The 25,878-nt window shown below is 49.2% G+C and overlaps 1 protein-coding gene across 1 annotated transcript; it reads right to left on the bottom strand.

Annotated features, from left to right (window-relative positions):
• Positions 1 to 442: 442 nt before the first annotated feature.
• Positions 443 to 24,513, bottom strand: LOC149433050 (uncharacterized). Its single transcript, XM_089664715.1, has 7 exons — positions 24,291 to 24,513; positions 22,067 to 22,293; positions 4,018 to 4,102; positions 3,551 to 3,922; positions 3,235 to 3,434; positions 2,948 to 3,145; positions 443 to 1,087 (listed from the first exon to the last, which is right to left on the bottom strand). Exons 1-7 carry the CDS (start codon positions 24,511 to 24,513, stop codon positions 746 to 748), a joined length of 1,647 nt encoding a protein of 548 aa, XP_089520841.1. The 3' UTR covers positions 443 to 745.
• Positions 24,514 to 25,878: the final 1,365 nt, after the last annotated feature.

Here is a 25,878-nt window from a genome sequence, read left to right as displayed (position 1 = left end):
GATGTGAATGTATGAATGTGAGTTAGGGACCTTGGCTTGTACGCTCCTCGGGGGAGGGGACTAATGTGAATGTGAGTTAGGGACCTTAGATTGTATGCTCCTCGGGGGCAGGGACTGATGTGAATGTATGAATGGGAGTTAGGGAGTTTAGATTGTACGCCCCTCGGGGGCGGGGACTGATGAGAATGTATGCCAATCCTTCCACTGACCTCCATTCAGTGTCCTCCACCCCCCTCTGCCAATCCCTCCACTGTCCTCCACTCCCCTCTATGATTACAGCACGTCCACCATGTGAATGACAACCTTTCTATGACCCGTGTGATCTAATACATACAACATGGCATTGAAGGTTTGTAGGTCACATGACTCCTCATGGGATGGAAGGAACCACTTTGTAGGCGGTAATGCGCCAGTCAGCCGCCATTTTTTCTGACTTCCAGTATTTCAGGTTTACAATCCACGCTTTTATTGAAGTGAGTCGCAGATATAATCCAGATACGTTTACCGGATCAATCGGGACGGCATTGTTTCTTCTGATGTATTACAGGCTGATATCACCCCGCCCCCGCCCTACTCTGGACCAATCAGTGAGCAGTATGGGTGGAGGAATGGATTTAGTGTTCATGACCCACCTGTGCTGATCTCTGTAGGAGTGTCCTCCTCTATAAATGTCCCCGTTATTCCATCCTCCTCCATAGACTGCTGATCATCCCTCACATACGCCTCTTCTTCTTCTGCTTTCACCTCAAATTCTATATCGATTGGATCTCCACTCTACATCAAGAGAAGGAGAGGAAATATCATCTGGAAGATAGAAGGTCACAGAAACTCCACACATTGTCTGTATGAATCCATGTTCTAGATGCTCCATCCCACCAACCTTGCAATGGTGAGGGATGGTGTGACCTTCCTGTGTGGAATCCCGGGAATACAGAGGACGGGGACATCTCTCTGGTGACTTCCTGGTATTAGGTGGCTCCATCATCTCCTTGTGTCCTTCTGAAAACTCCTCCATCACTCCATACTCCTCATCCTCCTCTTTATACTCTTCTTTACCATCAATATTATCATCCCCGAGGATTCCACTCTGACAGATATAATAAAACATTCATTGTAACCAACATGCCGAGTATAAATCCCACCTACCAATAATTGTCATCATCTACCCCATTATCATCCCACGTGTGGACTACTGCAACTGCCTCCTCACCGGCCTCCCGCACCACCGGCCTCCCGCACCACCGGCCTCCCGCACCACCGGCCTCCCTCCTCACCAGTGATCCCGCACCACCGGCCATCCCTCCTCATCGGCCTCCCACACCACCGGCCTCCCTCCTCACCAGTGATCCCGCACCACCGACCATCCCTCCTCACCGGCCATCCCGCACCACCGGCCTCCCGCACCACCGGCCATCCCGCACCACCGGCCTCCCGCACCACCGGTCATCCCGCACCACCGGCCATCCCGCACCACCGGTCATCCCGCACCACCGGCCATCCCTCCACACCGGCCGACCTCCTCACCGGCCATCTCTCCTCACCGGCCATCTCTCCTCACCGGCCATCCCTCCTCACCGGCCATCCCTCCTCACCGGCCATCCCTCCTTACCGGCCTCCCGCACCACCAGCCGACCTCCTCATCGGCCACCCGCACCACCGGCCTCCCCTCCTCACCGGCCGACCTCCTCACCAGTGATCCCGCACCACCGGCCATCCCTCCTCACCGGCCTCCCACACCACCGGCCATCCCGCACCACCGGCCATCCCTCCCCACCGGCCATCCCGCACCACCGGCCATCCCGCACCACCGGCCATCCCGCACCACCGGCCATCCCGCACCACCGGCCATCCCGCACCACCGGCCTCCCGCACCACCGGCCTCCTCACCGGCCATCCCTCCTCACCGGCCGACCTTCTAACCGGCCTCCCGCACCACCGACCATCCCGCACCACCGGCCATCCCTCCGCACGGGCCTCCCGCACCACTGGACGACCTCCTCACCGGCCTCCCCCCGCACCATCGGCCATCCCTCCTCACAGGCTATCCTGAACTCAGCGGCCAGACTCATCCACCTCACCAACCGCTCCGCTTCTGCCACCCCCCTCTGTCCTCCACCCTCCTCTGTCATTCCCTCCACTGAGTGTCCTCCACCCCTCTCTGTCATTCCCTTCACTGGCCTCCACCCCTCTCTGTCATTCCCTCCACTGAGTGTCCTCCACCCCTCTCTGTCATTCCCTCCACTGGCCTCCATTCGGTGTCCTCCACCCCCCTCTGTCATTCCCTCCACTGGCCTCCACTCAGTGTCCTCCACCCCCCTCTGACATACAAAGCAATTCATAACTCCGCCCCAAACTACCTCACCAACCTGATACCCAAATACCACCCAACCCGTAATCTTCGCTCCTCACAGGACCTCCTACTTTCTAGCTCCCTGGTCTCCTCCTCCCACGCCCGACTGCAGGACGTCTCCAGGACTACCCCATCCTCTGGAACTTCCTACCCCAATCCATCAGACTGTCACCTACCCTCCTCACCTTTAGCCGCACCCTGAAAACCCATCTCTCCAGGGAAGCCTACCCCACCCTCACCTAACAGCCGATCTCCTCCACTCCTCCTACCACTCCATCCCCCACAGCCACCTCCTCCTGTACCACTACCCCCTCCCTCCTAGATTGTAAGCTCCCAGGATCAGGGCCCTCCCCCCCCTCGTGTATTGTATTGTTACTGTATTGTCTCATGTTCTGTCCCCACTATAATGTACAGCGCTGAGCAAACCTTCTGCCGCCATATAAATACTGTATAATAATAATCTACCTGATGATGGTGAGGGATGGTGTGACCTTCCTGTGTGGAATCCCGGGAATACAGAGGACGGGGACATCTCTCTGGTGGGTTCCCATGACTGGATCCACCTACCTGATGATGGTGAGGGATGGTGTGACCTACCTGTGTGGAATCCCGGGAATACAGAGGACGGGGACATCTCTCTGGTGGGTTCCTGTAGCTGGATGACTCCACCATGGTGTCCTGGTACAGATCTTTGTGTCCTTCTGGAATCTCTGACTCCTCCATCCCCCCATCCTCATCCTCCTCCTCTTTTATCTCTTCTTTGACCTCAACTTTAGGATCTCTCAGGTTTCCACTCTGAATATATAATAAAAATGACATCAATGGTAACAATGCAGATAATGTACAGATCCTAATGATACTATCAGTGATTGTTCCTCATCTACCTGATGATGGTGAGGGATGGTGTGACCTTCCTGTGTGGAATCCCGGGAATACAGAGGACGGGGACATCTCTCTGGTGGGTTCCCATGACTGGATCCATCTTCCTGAGGATGTTGAGGGATGGTGTGACCTACCTGTGTGGAATCCCAGGAATACAGAGGACGGGGACATCTCTCTGGTGGGTTCCCATGACTGGATCCATCTGTAGGAAACACACACACTGACTGAATCCATTGTTTCTATGTGTTTATCAGATGATGGGGGATCTAGGTGGATCCTCCGTACTGCTCTCTCCTTTACAATAAAGTCTCCTCTTACCCGGTGATGTGAGGGGCGGCTGATTGTCCATCATGACGTCCTTGTAGAGATCCTTGCGTCCTCTCTGGTGGTCCTCCATCATGACGTCCTTGTAGAGGTCCTTGTGTCCTCTCTGGTGGTCCTCCAACATGACGTCCTTGTAGAGGTCCTTGTGTCCTCTCTGGTGGTCCTCCATCATGACGTCCTTGTAGAGGTCCTTGTGTCCTCTCTGGTGGTCCTCCATCATGACGTCCTTGTAGAGGTCCTTGTGTCCTCTCTGGTGGTCCTCCATCATGACGTCCTTGTAGAGGTCCTTGTGTCCTCTCTGGTGGTCCTCCATCATGACATCCTTGTAGAGGTCCTTGTGTCCTTCTAAATATTGATGTGTATCATCTGCTGGAGATAAAAGACTTCACAGAGACTATGGAGGAAAAGGACGGACATGACGGGGGGTTACTGGGTGTAAATAGAACATAACATCTTATTACCTCCTCTGCTGCTACTTCCTGCAATGTCTCCGATCTCATTCACACCGAATGGCACTTCCTGTCTGTTCCTGACATCACTTCCTGTCTTTTCCTGACATCACTTCCTGTCTGTTCCTGACATCACTTCCTGTCTGTTCCTGACATCACATCCTGTCTGTTCCTGACATCACTTCCTGTCTGTATTCCATAGAGAAGTCCTGTCTGGTTAGTAGAAATGAGATCACCATCTTGTGGAGATCAGAGGAACTGCAGCCCCGAGAAATGTCCCCTAATACCCATTCCTGCATTGTATTACCTTACAGAGATATCAGGGAGGAGCCAAAATAACTAATAAAAAGTAAGAAACAATAAACCAACTCTTATGTAACCAACTGTTTAACAAATATATTTTACTGCAGATAGAAAAGTCTTAAAGACACAGAACACAAGATAGAAACAAAGGTATACAGAATAGAACAGAGACCCCCAAAATCAGACAGACTACCCAGAATGTCCCGTCCTTCATATCAGGGAGAGAGACAGACGACCCAGAATGTCGCGTCCTTCATATCAGAGAGAGAGACAGACTACTCAGAATGTCCCGTCCTTCATATCAGGGAGAGAGACAGACGACCCAGAATGTCCCGTCCTTCATATCAGAGAGAGACAGACGACCCAGAATGTCCCGTCCTTCATATCAGAGAGAGAGACAGACTACCCAGAATGTCCCGTCCTTCATATCAGAGAGAGACAGACTACCCAGAATGTCCCGTCCTTCATATCAGAGAGAGAGACAGACTACCCAGAATGTACCGTCCTTCATATCAGAGAGAGAGACAGACTACCCAGAATGTCCCGTCCTTCATATCAGAGAGAGACAGACTACCGAGAATGTCCCGTCCTTCATATCAGAGAGACAGACTACCCAGAATGTCCCGTCCTTCATATCAGAGAGACAGACCACCCAGAATGTCCCGTCCTTAATATCAGAGAGAGAGACAGACTACCCAGAATGTCCCGTCCTTCATATCAGAGAGAGACAGACGACCCAGAATGTCCCGTCCTTCATATCAGAGAGAGACAGACTACCCAGAATGTACCGTCCTTCATATCAGAGAGAGACAGACTACCGAGAATGTCCCGTCCTTCATATCAGAGAGAGACAGACTACCCAGAATGTCCCGTCCTTCATATCAGAGAGAGACAGACTACCCAGAATGTCCCGTCCTTCATATCAGAGAGAGAGAGACTACCCAGAATGTCCCGTCCTTCATATCAGAGAGAGAGAGACAGACTACCCAGAATGTCCCGTCCTTCATATCAGAGAGAGACAGACGACCCAGAATGTCCCGTCCTTCATATCAGAGAGAGAGACAGACTACCCAGAATGTCCCGTCCTTCATATCAGAGAGAGAGACAGACTACCCAGAATGTCCCGCCCTTCATATCAGAGAGACAGACTACCCAGAATGTCCCGTCCTTCATATCAGAGAGAGACAGACGACCCAGAATGTCCCGTCCTTCATATCAGAGACAGACGACCCAGAATGTCCCGTCCTTCATATCAGAGAGAGACAGACGACCCAGAATGTCCCGTCCTTCATATCAGAGAGAGAGAGACAGACTACCCAGAATGTCCCGTCCTTCATATCAGAGACAGACAGACTACCCAGAATGTCCCATCCTTCATATCAGAGACCGAGACAGACTACCCAGAATGTCCCATCCTTCATATCAGAGAGAGACAGACTACCCAGAATGTCCCGTCCTTCATATCAGGGAGAGAGACAGACTACCCAGAATGTCCCGTCCTTCATATCAGAGAGAGAGACAGACTACCCAGAATGTCCCGTCCTTCATATCAGAGAGAGACAGACTACCCAGAATGTCCCGTCCTTCATATCAGAGAGAGAGAGACGACCCAGAATGTCCCGTCCTTCATATCAGAGAGAGACAGACTACCCAGAATGTCCCGTCCTTCATATCAGGGAGAGACAGACTACCCAGAATGTCCCGTCCTTCATATCAGAGAGAGAGACAGACGACCCAGAATGTCCCGTCCTTCATATCAGAGAGAGAGACAAACTACCCAGAATGTACCGTCCTTCATATCAGAGAGAGAGAGAGAGACTACCCAGAATGTCCCGTCCTTCATATCAGAGAGAGAGACAGACTACCCAGAATGTCCCGTCCTTCATATCAGAGAGAGACAGACTACCCAGAATGTCCCGTCCTTCATATCAGAGAGAGACAGACGACCCAGAATGTCCCGTCCTTCATATCAGAGAGAGAGACAGACTACCCAGAATGTCCCATCCTTCATATCAGAGAGAGAGAGACGACCCAGAATGTCCCGTCCTTCATATCAGAGAGAGACAGACTACCCAGAATGTCCCGTCCTTCATATCAGAGAGAGAGACAGACTACCCAGAATGTCCCGTCCTTCATATCAGAGAGAGACAGACGACCCAGAATATCCCGTCCTTCATATCAGAGAGAGACAGACTACCCAGAATGTCCCGTCCTTCATATCAGAGAGAGAGAGACTACCCAGAATGTCCCGTCCTTCATATCAGAGAGAGAGAGACAGACTACCCAGAATGTCCCGTCCTTCATATCAGAGAGAGAGACAGACTACCCAGAATGTCCCGTCCTTCATATCAGAGACAGACGACCCAGAATGTCCCGTCCTTCATATCAGAGAGAGACAGACGACCCAGAATGTCCCGTCCTTCATATCAGAGAGAGAGAGACAGACTACCCAGAATGTCCCGTCCTTCATATCAGAGAGAGAGAGACAGACTACCCAGAATGTCCCGTCCTTCATATCAGAGAGAGAGAAAGACTACCCAGAATGTCCCGTCCTTCATATCAGAGAGACAGACTACCCAGAATGTCCCGTCCTTCATATCAGAGAGAGACAGACTACCCAGAATGTCCCGTCCTTCATATCAGAGACCGAGACAGACTACCCAGAATGTCCCGTCCTTCATATCAGAGAGAGACAGACTACCCAGAATGTCCCGTCCTTCATATCACAGAGAGAGACAGACTACCCAGAATGTCCCGTCCTTCTTATCAGAGAGAGACAGTCTACCCAGAATGTCCCGTCCTTCATATCAGAGAGAGAGACAGACGACCCAGAATGTCCCGTCGTTCATATCAGAGAGAGAGACAGACGACCCAGAATGTCCCGTCCTTCATATCAGAGAGAGACAGACGACCCAGAATGTCCCGTCCTTCATATCAGAGAGAGACAGACTACCCAGAATGTCCCGTCCTTCATATCAGAGAGAGACAGACTACCCAGAATGTCCCGTCCTTCATATCAGAGAGAGAGACAGACTACCCAGAATATCCCGTCCTTCATATCAGAGAGAGAGAGAGACTACCCAGAATGTCCCGTCCTTCATATCAGAGAGAGACAGACTACCCAGAATGTCCCGTCCTTCATATCAGAGAGACAGACGACCCAGAATGTCCCGTCCTTCATATCAGAGAGAGACAGAGGACCCAGAATGTCCCGTCCTTCATATCAGAGAGAGAGACAGACGACCCAGAATGTCCCGTCCTTCATATCAGAGAGAGACAGACGACCCAGAATGTCCCATCCTTCATATCAGAGAGAGACAGACTACCCAGAATGTCCCGTCCTTCATATCAGAGAGAGAGACAGACTACCCAGAATGTCCCGTCCTTCATATCAGAGAGAGACAGACTACCCAGAATGTCCCGTCCTTCATATCAGAGAGAGACAGACTACCCAGAATGTCCCGTCCTTCATATCAGAGAGAGAGACAGACTACCCAGAATGTCCCGTCCTTCATATCAGAGAGAGAGACAGACTACCCAGAATGTCCCGTCCTTCATATCAGAGAGAGAGAGACTACCCAGAATGTCCCGTCCTTCATATCAGAGAGAGAGACAGACTACCCAGAATGTCCCGCCCTTCATATCAGAGACAGACTACCCAGAATGTCCCGTCCTTCATATCAGAGAGAGAGAGACAGACTACCCAGAATGTCCCGTCCTTCATATCAGAGACAGACTACCCAGAATGTCCCGTCCTTCATATCAGAGAGAGACAGATGACCCAGAATGTCCCGTCCTTCATATCAGAGAGAGAGAGACAGACTACCCAGAATGTCCCGTCCTTCATATCAGAGAGAGACAGACGACCCAGAATGTCCCGTCCTTCATATCAGAGAGAGAGAGACAGACGACCCAGAATGTCCCGTCCTTCATATCAGAGAGAGAGAGACAGACTACCCAGAATGTCCCATCCTTCATATCAGAGAGAGACAGACTACCCAGAATGTCCCGTCCTTCATATCAGAGAGAGACAGACTACCCAGAATGTCCCGTCCTTCATATCAGAGAGAGAGACAGACTACCCAGAATGTCCCGTCCTTCATATCAGAGAGACAGACTACCCAGAATGTCCCGTCCTTCATATCAGAGACCGAGACAGACTACCCAGAATGTCCCGTCCTTCATATCAGAGAGAGACAGACTACCCAGAATGTCCCGTCCTTCATATCAGAGAGAGAGACAGACGACCCAGAATGTCCCGTCCTTCATATCAGAGAGAGAGACAGACTACCCAGAATGTCCCGTCCTTCATATCAGAGAGAGAGACAGACTACCCAGAATGTCCCGTCCTTCATATCAGAGAGAGAGACAGACTACCCAGAATGTCCCGTCCTTCATATCAGAGAGAGAGACAGACTACCCAGAATGTCCCGTCCTTCATATCAGAGAGAGAGAGAGACTACCCAGAATGTCCCGTCCTTCATATCAGAGAGACAGACTACCCAGAATGTCCCGTCCTTCATATCAGAGAGAGAGACAGACTACCCAGAATGTCCCGACCTTCATATCAGAGAGAGAGACAGACTACCCAGAATGTCCCATCCTTCATATCAGAGAGAGACAGACTACCCAGAATGTCCCATCCTTCATATCAGAGAGAGACAGACGACCCAGAATGTCCCGTCCTTCATATCAGAGAGAGAGACAGACTTCCCAGAATGTCCCGTCCTTCATATCAGAGAGAGAGACAGACTACCCAGAATGTCCCATCCTTCATATCAGAGAGAGAGACAGACTACCCAGAATGTCCCGTCCTTCATATCAGAGAGAGAGACAGACTACCCAGAATGTCCCGTCCTTCATATCAGAGAGAGAGACAGACTACCCAGAATGTCCCGTCCTTCATATCAGAGAGAGAGACAGACTACCCAGAATGTCCCGTCCTTCATATCAGAGAGAGAGACAGACTACCCAGAATGTCCCGTCCTTCATATCAGAGAGAGAGACAGACTACCCAGAATGTCCCGTCCTTCATATCAGAGAGAGAGACAGACTACCCAGAATGTCCCGTCCTTCATATCAGAGAGAGACAGACTACCCAGAATGTCCCGTCCTTCATATCAGAGAGAGAGACAGACGACCCAGAATGTCCCGTCCTTCATATCAGAGAGAGAGACAGACTACCCAGAATGTCCCATCCTTCATATCAGAGAGAGACAGACTATCCACAATGTCCCGTCCTTCATATCAGAGAGAGACAGACGACCCAGAATGTCCCGTCCTTCATATCAGAGAGAGAGACAGACTACCCAGAATGTCCCGTCCTTCATATCAGAGAGAGAGACAGACTACCCAGAATGTCCCGTCCTTCATATCAGAGAGAGAGACAGACTACCCAGAATGTCCCGTCCTTCATATCAGAGAGAGAGACAGACTACCCAGAATGTCCCGTCCTTCATATCAGAGAGAGACAGACTACCCAGAATGTCCCGTCCTTCATATCAGAGAGAGAGACAGACGACCCAGAATGTCCCGTCCTTCATATCAGAGAGAGAGACAGACTACCCAGAATGTCCCATCCTTCATATCAGAGAGAGACAGACTATCCACAATGTCCCGTCCTTCATATCAGAGAGAGACAGACTACCCAGAATGTCCCATCCTTCATATCAGAGAGAGAGACAGACTACCCAGAATGTCCCGTCCTTCATATCAGAGAGAGACAGACTACCCAGAATGTCCCGTCCTTCATATCAGAGAGAGACAGACTACCCAGAATGTCCCGTCCTTCATATCAGAGAGAGACAGACTACCCAGAATGTCCCGTCCTTCATATCAGAGAGAGAGACAGACTACCCAGAATGTCCCGTCCTTCATATCAGAGAGAGACAGACTACCCAGAATGTCCCGTCCTTCATATCAGAGAGAGACAGACTACCCAGAATGTCCCGTCCTTCATATCAGAGAGAGAGACAGACTACCCAGAATGTCCCGTCCTTCATATCAGAGAGACAGACGACCCAGAGGCCCTGATGTACTATTGTGCCTGGGCGCATGTCCGTGGACGACCGTCTACTTTTACCCCGCTAAGATTTACTATTGAGCAGCGCCAACAAGTAGACGCCAATCGAATTTACTAAGCAGACACACACCAGGAATCAGACTCACAAAGCAGACTTGGTAAGAGGCACGTCTGACACCATGAAAGATCACTGCAGAGACCTTCACATGGAAATTTGCTTTACCAGATATCAGGACTTCACTTCAAACAATATCTGACATTTCAAATAAAATGTAAAATGTGTAAAAAATAGTTTTTTTTAAAGCAAATCAACACAGTAAAAAACTAGACGCCCGTGCAGTGTCTATGGCCGATATAACTGAGCATGTGCAGAACACATTTTAGGCGTCCTCTCTGGGCGCTTACTTTTTAGCCACTGCTCAATAGTAAATCTCTGTGTGGAGTCCTCTGACAGCCGGCACTCGGTGGCGTCTCCTGTGTGTGGAGTCCTCTGACAGCCGGCACTCGGTGGCGTCTCCTGTGTGTAGAGTCCTCTGACAGCCGGCACTCGGTGGCGTCTCCTGTGTGTGGAGTCCTCTGACAGCCGGCACTCGGTGGCGTCTCCTGTGTGTGGAGTCCTCTGACAGCCGGCACTCGGTGGCGTCTCCTGTGTGTGGAGTCCTCTGACAGCCGGCACTCGGTGGCGTCTCCTGTGTGTGGAGTCCTCTGACAGCCGGCACTCGGTGGCGTCTCCTGTGTGTGGAGTCCTCTGACAGCCGGCACTCGGTGGCGTCTCCTGTGTGTGGAGTCCTCTGACAGCCGGCACTCGGTGGCGTCTCCTGTGTGTGGAGTCCTCTGACAGCCGGAACTCGGTGGCGTCTCCTGTGTGTGGAGTCCTCTGACAGCCGGCACTCGGTCACGTCTCCTGTGTGTGGAGTCCTCTGACAGCCGGCACTCGGTCACGTCTCCTGTGTGTGGAGTCCTCTGACAGCCGGCACTCGGTGGCGTCTCCTGTGTGTGGAGTCCTCTGACAGCCGGCACTCGGTGGCGTCTCCTGTGTGTGGAGTCCTCTGACAGCCGGAACTCGGTGGCGTCTCCTGTGTGTGGAGTCCTCTGACAGCCGGCACTCGGTGGCGTCTCCTGTGTGTGGAGTCCTCTGACAGCCGGCACTCGGTCTTGTCTCCTGTGTGTGGAGTCCTCTGACAGCCGGCACTCGGTCTTGTCTCCTGTGTGTGGAGTCCTCTGACAGCCGGCACTCGGTCTTGTCTCCTGTGTGTGGAGTCCTCTGACAGCCGGCACTCGGTCACGTCTCCTGTGTGTGGAGTCCTCTGACAGCCGGCACTCGGTCACGTCTCCTGTGTGTGGAGTCCTCTGACAGCCGGCACTCGGTGGCGTCTCCTGTGTGTGGAGTCCTCTGACAGCCGGCACTCGGCGGCGTCTCCTGTGTGTGGAGTCCTCTTACAGCCGGCACTCTGTGGCGTCTCCTGTGTGTGGAGTCCTCTGACAGCTGGCACTCGGCGGCGTCTCCTGTGTGTGGAATCCTCTGACAGCCGGCACTCGGTGGCGTCTCCTGTGTGTGGAGTCCTCTGACAGCCGGCACTCGGCGGCGTCTCCTGTGTGTGGAGTCCTCTGACAGCCGGCACTCGGTGGCGTCTCCTGTGTGTGACAACCAGCACTCGGCAGATCTTTATGGATCTCATTGGATTTCCTTAGTTCTAGTGATTCTATTTTTGTTTCTTATCCTTTATAATTATTTCTGTGATGATTTTACTGATTTCAATATTTATTTTGACAGCTGAATGTAAAAATAAAGGTCTGCAATAAAAAAAAAACAGCGTGGGGTCCCCCCTCCCATCCACACCAAGCCCTTCGGGGGTCCCCCCTCCCATCCACACCAAGCCCTTCGGGGGTCCCCCCTCCCATACTTACCAAGCCCTTCGGGGGTCCCCCCTCCCATCCGTACCAAGCCCTTCAGGTCTGGTATGTATATTAAGGGGGAACTCCACGCCAAAATAAAAAAAAAAAAAAAAACAGCGTGGAGTTCCCCCCAAGATCCATAGCAGACCCTTATCCGAGCATGCAGCCCGACAGGTCAGGAAAGGGGGGCAACAAGCGAGCGCCCCCCCTCCTGAACCATACCAGGCCACATGCCTTCAACATGGGGGGTGCTTTGGAGCAGGGGGGTTCCCCCCCCCAAAGCACCTTGTCCCCATGTTGATGGGGACAAGAGCCTCTTCCCCACAACCCTGGCCGGTGGTTGTGGGGGTCTTCGGGTGGGGGGCTTAGCATAATCCGGAAGCCCCCTTTAACAAGGGGGCTTCCAGATCCCTGCCCCCCCATGTGAATCAGTAACGCTTTACATGGTCCTGCGACTCATTCACAAAAAAAGCAAAAGTGTGGTGTAAAAACCGCAGTACGGGGTCTCTGACAAGTCCTTTAATATAACAATGTCCCCCGAAGTAGATCCAACGTCAATCACGGCGACCCGAAAAAAGAAGAAAAAAAAGCTCCGCTCTCCAGGAGGAACACCAGCCTTATGCAGTGATCGAGGGTGACATTTCTTATATAGGTAAGGGGCGGGGCCAGCCGGGGACATCATCCGAGTGACCCCACCCCATGTGACATCACTGATGTCACATGGGGTGGGATCACATGCTTGATGTCCCCGGCTGGCCCCGCCCCTTACCTATATAAGAAATGTCAGGGAGACTGGCTGCATAAGTCAGTGTTCGCCCCGTCTATGGCCGGCATTTTTCTTTTTCTTCTTTTTCTTGCAGGTCACGGCTCATGCACAGATTTTTTATCGGTAAAAAGATCAGCCGATTTTTATCCAAATTTATGCCGGCCATAGACGGGGAGAAAACCGGACGTTTTTTTAACAAGAAAACTAAAAATCGGTCGTTCATTGGGCCGACGTTACCACCGACAGTAAAAGAAATCAGCTGATTTTCTTCCCGTCTGCAGCCGGCATTTAATTCCTTCTGTCCCTGCAGAGCCCCGCTATTGTATTCCACATTAAAAGTATTGCGGTTGCAACAATGTATCTATTTGTATCCATTTCGGATACAGAGGTTTTTTCAGATACAAATAGATACATTGTTGCAACCGCAATACTTTTTAATGTCAATTATAATAGCGGACTGGAAATCTTCTTCTTCCTCTTCCTCTTCTTTCTCTTTCTCTTCTTCTTCTTTCTCTTCTTCTTCTTCTTCTTTCTCTTCTTCTTCTTCCTCCTCTTCTTTCCCTTCTTCTTTCTCTTCCTCTTTCTCTTCTTCTTCCTTTTTTCTTCCTCTTTCTCTTCTCCTTCTTCATCTTTTTTTCTCTTTTTCTTTTCTTCTTCTTTCTCTTCTTCTTTCTCTTTTTCTTCCTCTTCTTCTTTTCTTCTTCTTTCTCTACTTCTTTCTCTTTTTCTTCCTCTTTCTCTTCTTCTGCTTCCTCTTCTTCTTCCTCTTTCTCTTCTTCTTCTTTCTCTTCTTCTTCCTCTTTCTCTTCTTCTTCTTTCTCTTCTTCTCCTTCTTTCTCTTCTTCTTTCTCTTCCTCTTCTGCTTCCTCTTCTTCTACTTCCTCTTCTTCTCCTTCTTTCTCTTCTTCTTTCTCTTCCTCTTCTGCTTCCTCTTCTTCTTCTTCCTCTTCTTCTTCCTCTTCTTCTTCCTCTTCTTTTTCATCCTCTTCTTCTTCTTTCTGTTCTCCTTGTACTCCTTCCTCTTCTTTCTCTTCTTCTTCTTCTGCTTTCTCTTCTCTTCTTTATCTGTTGCTTCTTCTTTCTCTTCTTTTTCTTCTACTTCTTCTTCTTTGTCTTTCTCTTCTTCTACTTCTTCTTCTTCTTCTTCCTCTTCTTTTTTTTTCTTCTTCTTTTTCTTGCAGGTCACGGCTCATGCGCAGATTTGTTATTGGTAAAAAGATCGGCCAATTTGCCTATCATTGCCGTGAAAATCGGCCAATTTTTTTCCAACTTTACCGATCAAAAAAATCTGACAAAATCCAGAAAAATGGCCGACCATTAACGGTGCGAAAATCAGCCAATTTTTTTTTCGGGCAAAAAATCGGCCGATTTTAGACCCATCTATGGCCTGTATTACCGATTTAAAAAAAGTGCCAAAATCCCCAAAAACGGCCGACCACTTAACCCACTAACGGCCCAAAAATCAGTTGATTTATTTTCTGCTGAAAAATCAGCTGAATTTAGACCATCTTAAACATCTTAAACCCATCTTAAAACGTGTTTTGTAAAGAAAGACGCGAGGCGCGCCGCCGCCCTATCTGTCCCGCGGATCACCGCCGCAGATGTCAGTCGCCGGGTCACAGCCGCTCCTTACCGGCTATCTCCCGGCGATTGGCGGCAAACAGTGACAGAGAGCACAGTTGCAGTAGCTGTGCTGTCTGTCACTTCCCTGTCAGCTCGAGGATGAGCTGATCGAGAAAGAACAGTTTCTCTTTCTCGATCAGCCTTGTCCCGCCCAGTACACACCCCCGCCCCGCCCCCTAGTAAAACACTCCCCCTCACTCCTATAACCCTTCCCTGCAAAATAAAGTTAACCCCTTCCCCCCCCAGTGCCATTAGTACAGTATCAGTGTTTTTTTTTTTTTTTGCACTGATCACTGTATTAGTGTTTTTGGGGATGTCAGTGACACCAAGTCAGTACCCCCCAATGTCAGAATGTCCGCCGCAGTCCCGCCATAAGTCCCTGATCGCCGCCATAAGTCGCTGATCGCCGCCATTATTAGTATAAAAAACACCTAAAAATCCCAGTATCTTTCCCGCCATTTGTAAACGCTATAACTTTCACGTAAACCAATTAATTTACACGTATTGGGTTTTTTTTCTAGCAAAGATGTCGCAGAATACATTTTGGCAGAAATTTATGACTAAATTTGATTTTTGCATTTTTTTTTTTACTGGACATAGCAAAAAGTCCAAAATATTGTTTTTTTTCTTCAAAATTGTCAGCCTTTTTTTTTATAGCGCAAAAAATAAAAACCGCACAGGCGATCAAATACCACCAAAAGAAAGCTCAATTTGTGGGGAAAAAAAGGATGTAAATTTCATGTATGTACTGTATTGCATGACCGCGCAATTGTCCGTTAAACTAGCGCAGCGCTGTATAGCAAAAAAATGGTGTAAATTACAGTATCTATCCCATAGTTTGTAGACGCTATAACTTCACACAAAGCAATCAATATACACGCATTGGGATTTTTTTTACCAAAAACACGGAGCAGAATACATTTTGGCCTAAATTTATAACCAACTTTGAGTTTACTATATATTTTTTATAGCTGAAAGTAAAAAATATCGTTTTTCTTCAAAATTTTTGGTCTTTTTTTGTTTATTGCGTGAAAAATAAAAAGCGCACAGGTGATCAAATTACACTGAAAGAAAGCTCAATTTGTGTGAAAAAAAGGACGTAAATTTCGTTTGGGTGCAGCATTGCATGACCGCGCAATTGTCAGTTGAATTAGTGCAGCGCTGAGTAGCAAAAAGAGGCGTGGTCATTAACCACTTCCTGTCCGGACACTTTCCCCCCCTTCCCCCCCAGGGCAATTTTCAGCTTTCAGCGCTATCACACTTTGAATGACAATTGCGCGGTCATGCAATACTGTACCCATATGAATTTTTTACCATTTTTTTACCATTTTTTTGAGACAGATAAAGCTTTATTTTGGTGGTATTTATTCACCGCTGGGATTTGTATTTTTTTTGCTATGTAAATGAAATGTCCAAAAATTTTGAAAAAAAGTGTTTTTTTTATAAAATTTTGCAAATAAATAATATTTCATCATAAATCTTAGCCAAAATTTATTCCGTTATCTTTTTAGTAAAAAAAAAAAAAATCCAAATTAGTTTATAAGCAAAAATTATAATTTTTAAACATATTTTTTTACATTTTTATTTTATTTTTTTATATTATTATTATTATTTTTTTTTTTTTTACATACTGTCACCCTAGCAGTACATTGTCACCATGGTGACACTGTACTACTTGTGGGGGGTGATGAAGATTTTTTATTTTTTTTTTACACGGATTGCTTTTACACCCATATAGGATGTAAAAGCAATCATTTCTCTTTCTCTCTGTCTGCATTCTTGCAGTCATTGAGAAGTACTGAGTGAGCTGTGATTGGTCACAGCTTGTCACATGGTACAAGGCTTTTGTGAATAGCCCTGTACCATGTGATCTCTGTGATCATTCACAGATTTCACACATAGTAAGCAATGATGTCACAAGTGACATCTTGCTTACAACTTTGCATGTGATCACTGATTGGCCAATCAGTGATCACATGATCGGGACCTCGTACAGAGGTCCCGTTCGACGATCGGTGTTTCACTGTGTCCAGAGGACACAGCGGGCACCGGATCGCGGTGCTGCGCGCTCCCAGGGAGCGCGCACAAGCAGGGTGCGGGGAGGCCGTTTATAGACGGACACCCGACCCTGCAGTGCCACCATCCGGCCGTTTATATACAACGGCCGGTTGGACAGAGTGAAACACCGATCGTCGGACGGGACCTCTGTACGAGGTCCCGATCATGTGATCACTGATTGGCCAATCAGTGATCACATGCAAAGTAGTAAGCAAGATGTCACTTGTGACATCATTGCTTACTACGTGTGAAATCTGTGAATGATCACAGAGATCACATGGTACAGGGCTATTCACAAAAGCCTTGTACCATGTGACAAGCTGTGACCAATCACAGCTCACTCAGTACTTCTCAATGAGTGCAGGAATGCAGACAGAGAGAAAGAGAAATGATTCCTCTTACATCCTATATGGGTGTAAAAGCAATCCGTGTAAAAAAAAAAAAAAATCTTCATCGCCCCTCACAAGTAGTACAGTGTCACCATGGTGACAATGTACTGCTAGGGTGACAGTATGTAAAAAATAAATAAATAATAATAATATAAAAAAATAAAATAAAAATGTAAAAAAAAATGTTTAAAAATTATAATTTTTTTGCTTATAAACTATTTGGATTTTTTTTTTTACTAAAAAGATAACGGAATACATTTTGGCTAAGATTTATGATGAAATATTATTTATTTGCAACATTTTATAAAAAAAACACTTTTTTTCAAAATTTTTGGACATTTCATTTACATAGCAAAAAAAATACAAATCCCAGCGGTGAATAAATACCACCAAAATAAAGCTTTATCTATCTCAAAAAAATGGTAAAAAAATTCATTTGGGTACAGTGTTGCATGACCGCGCAATTGTCATTCAAAGTGTGATAGCGCTAAAAGCTGAAAATTTCCCTGGACAGGAAGGGGGTGAAAGTGTCCGGACTGGAAGGGGGGGAAAGTGTCCGGACTGGAAGGGGGGAAAGTGTCCGGACTGGAAGGGGGGGAAAGTGTCCGGACTGGAAGGGGGTGAAAGTGTCCGGACTGGAAGGGGGGAAAGTGTCCGGACTGGAAGGAGGGGAAAGTGTCCGGACTGGAAGGGGGGAAAGCGTCCGGACTGGAAGGGGGGGGAAAGTGTCCAGAATGGAAGGGGGGAAAGTGTCCGGACTGGAAGGGGGGGAAAGTGTCCAGAATGGAAGGGGGGAAAGTGTCCGGACTGGAAGGGGGGGAAAGTGTCCGGAATGGAAGGGGGGGAAAGTGTCCGGAATGGAAGGGGGGGAAAGTGTCCGGACTGGAAGGGGGGAAAGTGTCCGGACTGGAAGGGGGGGAAAGTGTCCGGAATGGAAGGGGGGGAAAGTGTCCGGACTGGAAGGGGGGGAAAGTGTCCAGACTGGAAGGGGGGAAAGTGTCCGGACTGGAAGGGGGTGAAAGTGTCCGGACTGGAAGGGGGTGAAAGTGTCCGGACTGGAAGGGGGTGAAAGTGTCCGGACTGGAAGGGGGGAAAGTGTCCGGACTGGAAGGGGGGAAAGTGTCTGGACTGGAAGGGGGGGAAAGTGTCCGGAATGGAAGGGGGGGAAAGTGTCCGGACTGGAAGGGGGGGAAAGTGTCCGGAATGGAAGGGGGGGAAAGTGTCCGGACTGGAAGGGGGGAAAGTGTCCGGACTGGAAGGGGGGGAAAGTGTCCGGAATGGAAGGGGGGGAAAGTGTCCGGACTTGAAGGGGGTAAAGTGTCCGGTCTGGAAGGGGGGGAAAGTGTCCATGTCAAGGTCCTACCTTTTCCCTGAGGTTGTTGCTCCATGTGCTGGCGTCCATCTTGGATTCTGCTGTGCATGGTGGGAATCCTTTTATGCCTTCAGGTTTCTGTGGTCCATCCCCCAGAGGGGTGTGGCTGATGACATATAAGCCTGTGGCCCGCACATGCTCTTTGCACTTGTGTCTTGTGTCTTTGTGTTGCTATTACTCTGTTCTGACTCTCATGACTCTCCTGGTATCTGATTCGGCTTGTGACTCGACTATTCTTTGTATTCTCCTTTGATCTGACCCTCCGTTGCTGAACCCGGCTTGTGACCTGTGATTCTCGTCTGCTGTCCTGTACTGTTTTGTCCTGCTGTTGTTGACTTGGCCTGTCTGACTACTCTTTTGTCTCTTCCACCAGCTACACGCCATTGGCGGCAGCCATTACCGCAGCCGAGGTGTCTCGGGGGCCGCGACCTGGTTCCTGGCTGCGTCAAGTCCATCCCCACCATCAGGGGCCCTGGTGAAGGGCAGCCTGGGACTTAGACTCCGCGCCCTGAGGGACTTCGGTCTGTGGGTGGTGGTTGTCGTCAGCCAGTGCGTTACATTGTTAGGCCTGCCTGTCCGTTCCTCGGCCCCTGCCCTGACAGTCCGGTCTGGAAGGGGGGAAAGTGTCCGGACTGGAAGGGGGGAAAGTGTCCGGACTGGAAGGGGGGAAAGTGTCTGGACTGGAAGGGGGGGAAAGTGTCCGGTCTGGAAGGGGGGGAAAGTGTCCGGTCTGGAAGGGGGTAAAGTGTCCGGTCTGGAAGGGGGGAAAGTGTCCGGACTGGAAGGGGGGAAAGTGTCCGGTCTGGAAGGGGGGAAAGTGTCCGGACTGGAAGGAGGGAAAGTGTCCGGACTGGAAGGGGGGGAAAGTGTCCGGACTGGAAGGGGGGGAAAGTGTCCGGACTGGAAGGGGGGGAAAGTGTCCGGACTGGAAGGGGGGGAAAGTGTCCGGACAGGAAGGGGGGGGGGAAAGTGTCCGGACTGGAAGGGGGGAAAGTGTCCGGTCTGGAAGGGGGGAAAGTGTCCGGACTGGAAGGGGGGAAAGTGTCCGGTCTGGAAGGGGGTAAAGTGTCCGGACTGGAAGGGGGGAAAGTGTCCGGACTGGAAGGGGGTGAAAGTGTCCGGACTGGAAGGGGGTGAAAGTGTCCGGACTGGAAGGAGGGGAAAGTGTCCGGTCTGGAAGGGGGGAAAGTGTCCGGTCTGGAAGGGGGGGAAAGTGTCCGGTCTGGAAGGGGGGAAAGTGTCCGGTCTGGAAGGGGGGAAAGTGTCCGGACTGGAAGGGGGTGAAAGTGTCCGGACTGGAAGGGGGTGAAAGTGTCCGGACTGGAAGGGGGTGAAAGTGTCCGGTCTGGAAGGGGGGAAAGTGTCCGGACTGGAAGGGGGGGAAAGTGTCCGGACTGGAAGGGGGGGAAAGTGTCCGGTCTGGAAGGGAGGAAAGTGTCCGGACTGGAAGGGGGGGAAAGTGTCCGGTCTGGAAGGGAGGTAAAGTGTCCGGTCTGGAAGGGGGGGAAAGTGTCCGGTCTGGAAGGGGGGGAAAGTGTCCGGTCTGGAAGGGGGGGAAAGTGTCCGGACTGGAAGGGGGGGAAAGTGTCCGGACTGGAAGGGGGGAAAGTGTCCGGTCTGGAAGGGAGGAAAGTGTCCGGACTGGAAGGGGGGGAAAGTGTCCGGTCTGGAAGGGAGGGAAAGTGTCCGGTCTGGAAGGGGGGGAAAGTGTCCGGTCTGGAAGGGGGGGAAAGTGTCCGGACTGGAAGGGGGGGAAAGTGTCCGGTCTGGAAGGGGGGAAAGTGTCCGGTCTGGAAGGGGGGGAAAGTGTCCGGTCTGGAAGGGGGGAAGTGTCCGGTCTGGAAGGGGGGAAAGTGTCCGGACTGGAAGGGGGGGAAAGTGTCCGGTCTGGAAGGGGGTAAGGTGTCCGGTCTGGAAGGGGGGAAAGTGTCCGGTCTGGAAGGGGGTGAAAGTGTCCGGACTGGAAGTGGTTAAAGCATAAAACAAGATGGCAAACCAAAAAAAAAGGCCCCCCAGATGGTGGAAGAAGATGTAGAATCATAACAATTATAGGCAGGTAAAAAGATTATCAGACAATAGCATTACAAGTCACACAAAAGGTGTCGCAGCCATCAGGACCTACAGGTTTCATAAATCAAACAAAAATTAAACAAAAATGAACTAAAAGTGACAGAAAAAAAAAAGTTCAACGAATAAAGTAGAAAAAGAGAGGAAGAGAGAGACGAAGAAGGAAATGACTCCCAAGTGAAAGAAAGAAAATAAGAGAGGGGGGGGTCAGCTGCCAGACACTCACGATACAGAGATACAATAGATCCAAGGATCCCAAGTCCTCTCCAATCCGGACACATCATCAGTGACGATACTCGTCGGTTTATCATTAACCATTATCCAGTTGAGTTTTTGTTTCGCTCCATCCAGCGGGATGAAGGATTGTTTCCAACTTCTAGCTGTGGTAATGTGAGCCGCCAGTATTATATATAAAATGAATTGAATCGATTTTTTGGGAACATCGGAGGGTAGTATATTGAACAAGGCCACTTCCGGCGATCTACGGATACTAATTCCTGTCGCCGAGTAAAGAAAATTAAATATGCGGATCCAGAACCTACTCACGACTGGGCATTTCCACCAGACGTGGAACATGGTACCCTCTTGACCACGGCGTCGGAGACAGCCAGATGAAACGGAAGGATACATTATGGCTAGGCCAGCCGGAACCAGATACCAGCGAAGTAGCGTTTTGTAGTTAGATTCAACAAGATCAGTGTTAATCGAGATCTTCGATAGGGCATGGGCCGTATTCTGACTCAGATTGTTGTGATAGCGATTTATCCCTTGTGAGACCTCTCTGCCTGGCCTGTATAAGCAGATATAATCACTGTGGACAATCCTTATCAGATAGCTTGAACTCACCAATACTGTGTTCATCCAGAAGTTGCTTTATTCTGTACATGTGACTACAGGATACAGCAGAATGAATGGTTTCCAGTATTATGCGGTCAAAAGATGATACTTTCTGTAGCGTACTATGCAGAATACACGTGTCCCTGTTACATGTGGTCTGTTAGCTGCCTCCATGACACAGGAAGTGCTGAACTCAAGAAGAAGGGAGGAGCTTCATATACAAAGGAACTGTGTCATAGATCTCAGGGAGGCAATATGAAAAACAAGTGCATTACCAAATAAGACCACTGGATGGCAGCATTACTAATTATAGAAATGTCCATAGGAAATGGTACAAAGAACAAACTATATGAATTCTCATGTACATTAACATTAATATTAACTGTGTAACAACATACTCCCCGTCTGGCATTGTAAATGTCACTATTTAAACCATAACGGTAGTTATACAATTGCAAATAAACAACAGCGCAATTTGCTTGAAGCCTTGAAGACCTGAAAGACATAAAAAAGAGAACATGCATATAGTGCAACAATTATAACGTAAGGCTTCAAGTTGTATCGATTAAAGTTCAAGACACTTCCTTCTTGAAGTCACAGGTTGGATCCAGCAGCATACGCAAGCAAGTTCATTCTCCAAAGGGCAAGAGCAGAACAAGTTCCGTGATAGGTCTGCTGAAAGTCTTTACAGTCCCTTGTCTTGCAACTTTCACCTCCACCTTGCGTACCTTGCCGTCATCCCTAGGAACGCTCTTTACAATGAGTCCCATAGGCCACTCGATTCTTTCAGCTTGCTGGTCCTTCAGCAGAACGAGATCTCCAACTCCAATGTTAGGGTTCAGGCGTTGCCACTTTCTGCGTCCTTGCAGAGTAGAAATATACTCCATTCTCCAACGAGTCCAGAAGCGGTTGGAGAGGTGTTGTACTCGCTTCCACTGGTCATAGCACAGATTTCCTGCTTTAAAGTTTCCAGGTGGAACAGGAACGGACCCAAGCTTCTGGGTAAGTGGAGTAGCTGGGGTAAGGATAGTTGGGGTCTCTGGATCTGTAGGAACTGGAACAAGTGGTCTTGAATTGATTATGGCAGATGCTTCTGAGAAGATGTGAAGCTCTTTCCCCTGACTTGTAGCAAGGGAAGCTGAGGTGTAACAGCGTGGTATACTGATTCCATCTAAGGCATGTAGAGATTGTTTCCAGGACTCCCACTTTGGAAGCTCGTCTGTAGGCAGCGGAGCATCCCAACCTTTAATAGACTCTGAGAACTGTCTAAGTAAGGCTTTACCTTGTATGGTGATGGGAGCCACAAACCCCAATGGATCGTATAAGCCGTTCACCACCGACAGGACACCACGCTTGGTAAATGGTTTGTCTGCAGAGCCGACTTGAAAGCCGAAGGTATCTTTTAATAAGTCCCACCGTAGGCCCAGACTTCTCTGTACAGGTGGCATGTCCATCCCAAGATTTAAATCTTTAAACCCAGTGGCATGATCGCCAGGTTGAAAGGCTTTCATAACAGCGACACTATTCGAGGCAATCTTGAGTAATGCCCGTAGCGTAAATGACAGGAAAGAAGTAGCGCAGGGCAGGCATGACTAGGCCTAGAGTGGGTAAGGAAGGCTAGAAAGGGTTAAGTGAGTGCAGGGGTTTGAAAATGTATAGGTGGGAGCTGGTTGGTAGAGGGAGAACGTGGGTGGTCTCTTTGGCACCTTTGGGTGGGGTGTCCTGGGTGGGGGGCGGTCAGTCGGAGCTGGACATTGGTGAGTGAGCTTCCCTCCCGCCCTCCCTATTTAGTGAGTATTGGTTTCCTCTACGAGGAATGGGGGTTATGCGGTTCATCGGCGGTTTGTTGGTCTTTGGAGGCGGGTATTATCTTGAAGGTTGTCAGGAATGGACTAGCCAGCAATGGTGGGACTCGCCTGCCTTTTGATCTGCAGTACCAGGGCTGGCCAGCGGGTGCTCCCAGCAATCAGAGACTCAACGTTGCAGCCAGCTAACACCTGGAACTAATTATGCTGGGGTATTTAAGGGATGGCCAGACTTGCAGACTCTGCCTTGGTGTTGTGTTTCTCTTGGGCCCTGTATCCTGTTCCTGCTCTCTGTTCCTGTCTGATTCTCTGCTGACCCTGCTCTGATCCCTGGCTTGTCTGACCATCCCTCTGCCTGACCCTCTGTACTACGCTGCTTGCTACCTGTTCTGATCCCTGGCTTGTGACCCTGACCATCCCTCTGCCTGACCCTCTGTACTACGCTGCTTGCTACCTGCTGAACCTGGCCTGTGACCCCGACCAATCTCCGCTTGCTCCCCCTGTACCTACCTGCCCTATTGATATTGACCTGGCCTGCCTGACGACGCTTGCTTGTATGTACTGTTATCTGTGGGTGGTTGGTTTGGTTTGGTTTGGTTGCACTGTATTATGTTTTAGTATTGCACTGCGTTTATGTTTGTATTGTTAGTGTTAATAAATTATATTGTTTATAACATATCTGAGGTCTGCGTTTCCCTGCGTCAGCCACACACCTCTGGTCACACCTGGGAGCCCTGAAAAAGGTACAGAGAATGGTGTGGGACCCATCGGTGGTATGGTGTGCCCGGGGAACATTCCAGTTAACCAAGGTTTAACTGGAATGTGGTGGTGCTGCACTGCGGACGGTAAGGTTGTCTCCGAGCTGGTTGGTTGCGGCTGGAGGCCTGGTGGTATATGGGGTCCGCAGGTGCATTTCAGATAATTTGTGGATGGGGCCTTCGAAGACCAACAACAAATTGGTATGTTTTCTGTTATAAGGAATGGTTTGGTGTTTAAATCGTGTGGTTAATAAAAGGCCACGTTGGCCATTTTACTCCAAATTGGTGTCATGTTTTTATTTAAGTAAGAGTTATAGGTAAGGGGATCTGGATGAACCGATCTCTGGTGCACTAGTCATGTAGTCTGAGGTTAGCCTCGGAAAGCATACCTTGTGTCCTTTGGAGCAGGTCTATGGCTTCTTTGTCTGTAGGTAAAGACTTAAGTCCATCGTCAACATAAAAGTCTCTCTCAACGAAGTGTCGAGCATCCGCACCATATTCCTTTTCTCCACCAAGGGCGGTCCTTCGTAAACCATATGTTGAAACAGCGGGTGAGGGACTATTTCCAAAAACATGTACCTTCATGCGGTATTCAATGATCTCATTGTCCATTTTGTTGTTACGGTGCCACAGAAACCTTAGGAGGTTCCTATGGTCTTCACGTACAATGAAGCAATGAAACATTTGCTCAATATCAGCAGTTATGGCAACTGGTTCTCTTCTAAATCTCATAAGTATACCTACAAGGTTGTTGGTTAGATTCGGGCCAGTGAGAAGAACATCGTTCAGGGATACGCCTCGATGCTTGGCACTGGAGTCAAATACTACCCTGATTTGTTTTGGCTTACGTGGATGATACACTCCAAAGAAAGGCAGGTACCAGCACTCATCGTGTCTTTGAAGTGGTGGCGCTGGTTCGGCGTGATCATTGTCAAAGATCCTTTTCATAAAAGCGATGAAATGTTCCTTCATTTCAGGCCTGTTCTTTAGTGTTCGTTGAAGCGAGTTGAATCTGGATAGAGCCTGTTCACGATTGGTTGGGAGTGTGGCCCTTGCGGCACGAAGAGGTAATGGTGCGATCCAGCTGTTAGAGTCATCCTGGAAGAATTCTTCGTCCATTATTTTGATGAACTCTCTATCTTCCACTGACAAGGCTATTTTGTTGTCATCACTTGTAGTACAAAACACTGTGGTACCTAGGTTGTCATCACAAAGAACAGGAGTAACATCAGGTACTTGGATGATGTCAAGAGGCTTCTCCTTTACTTCATAATGGTGAGGGCACTGTTTGAAGTGGGATGCACGTCCATTTCCCAACATGTAAGTTTTGAAGGAGTGGATCTCAGATGACGTTCTGTCCAGGCATACATCGCCCACTATTACCCAGCCTAGGTCAAGTCTTTGTGCATAAGGGGCATCGTCAGGTCCATCACATTGTATGTACTCTGAGAATGTCTCTTCCTAGCAGGACCAAGATTTCAGCACTCTTGTCCATCGCAGGAATCTCATCAGCAAGGTGCCTTAAGTGAGGATGATGATGATATGCAGCTTCTGGAGTAGGTATCTCTCCTCTTTCGTCTGGTATCTGATCACACTCAACTAATGTTGGGAGGGGTATGCCTTCTCCATCCTTGATATGAGAGACCATGAATCCATCGACCCTTCTGCCAAAAGGTCTCTACACGACCAGAACAGGTTCTGAGAGTATACGGTGTGGCGTGACCTTCTAAGCCAAAGATCTCAAAGAATTTAGGCTTGACCAGGGATCTGTTGCTCTGTTTATCTATTATGGCATACATCCTAGCAGCTTCCTCAGGATGATCCTTGGGGTATATCTTGACTAGCCATATCTTGGCACAGCATTTGTGATCCAGTCCCTCTCCACAGACTTCTGTGCATGAAGAAGAAACATGGCTTTTGGCTAGAGCATGACTTTGTTGCTCCCCACCATAATTTGAGACAGGGTGTCAGGGATCC

The sequence above is a fragment of the Staurois parvus genome, unplaced genomic scaffold (assembly GCF_062004578.1).
Source record: "Staurois parvus isolate SC_StPar_1 unplaced genomic scaffold, SC_StPar_1.0 ptg002006l, whole genome shotgun sequence".
Classification (NCBI taxonomy): Eukaryota; Metazoa; Chordata; class Amphibia; order Anura; family Ranidae; genus Staurois; species Staurois parvus.
The sequence above is the reverse complement of the archived record's forward strand: the minus strand, read 5'-3'. Positions and strand labels throughout refer to the sequence as shown.

Excerpts from the sequence above, each read along its gene's own strand:
- LOC149433050 (XM_089664715.1), bottom strand. The coding sequence starts at position 24,513 with ATGGACAATGAGATCATTGAATACCGCATGAAGGTACATGTTTTTGGA. Across the intron at positions 4,103-22,066 it reads TTCCTAGGGATGACGGCAAG|ACAGGAAGTGATGTCAGGAA; the intron begins GTACGCAAGGTG and ends TGTCAGGAAAAG. Across the intron at positions 3,146-3,234 it reads CCATCCCTCACCATCATCAG|AGTGGAAACCTGAGAGATCC; the intron begins GTAGATGAGGAA and ends TTATATATTCAG.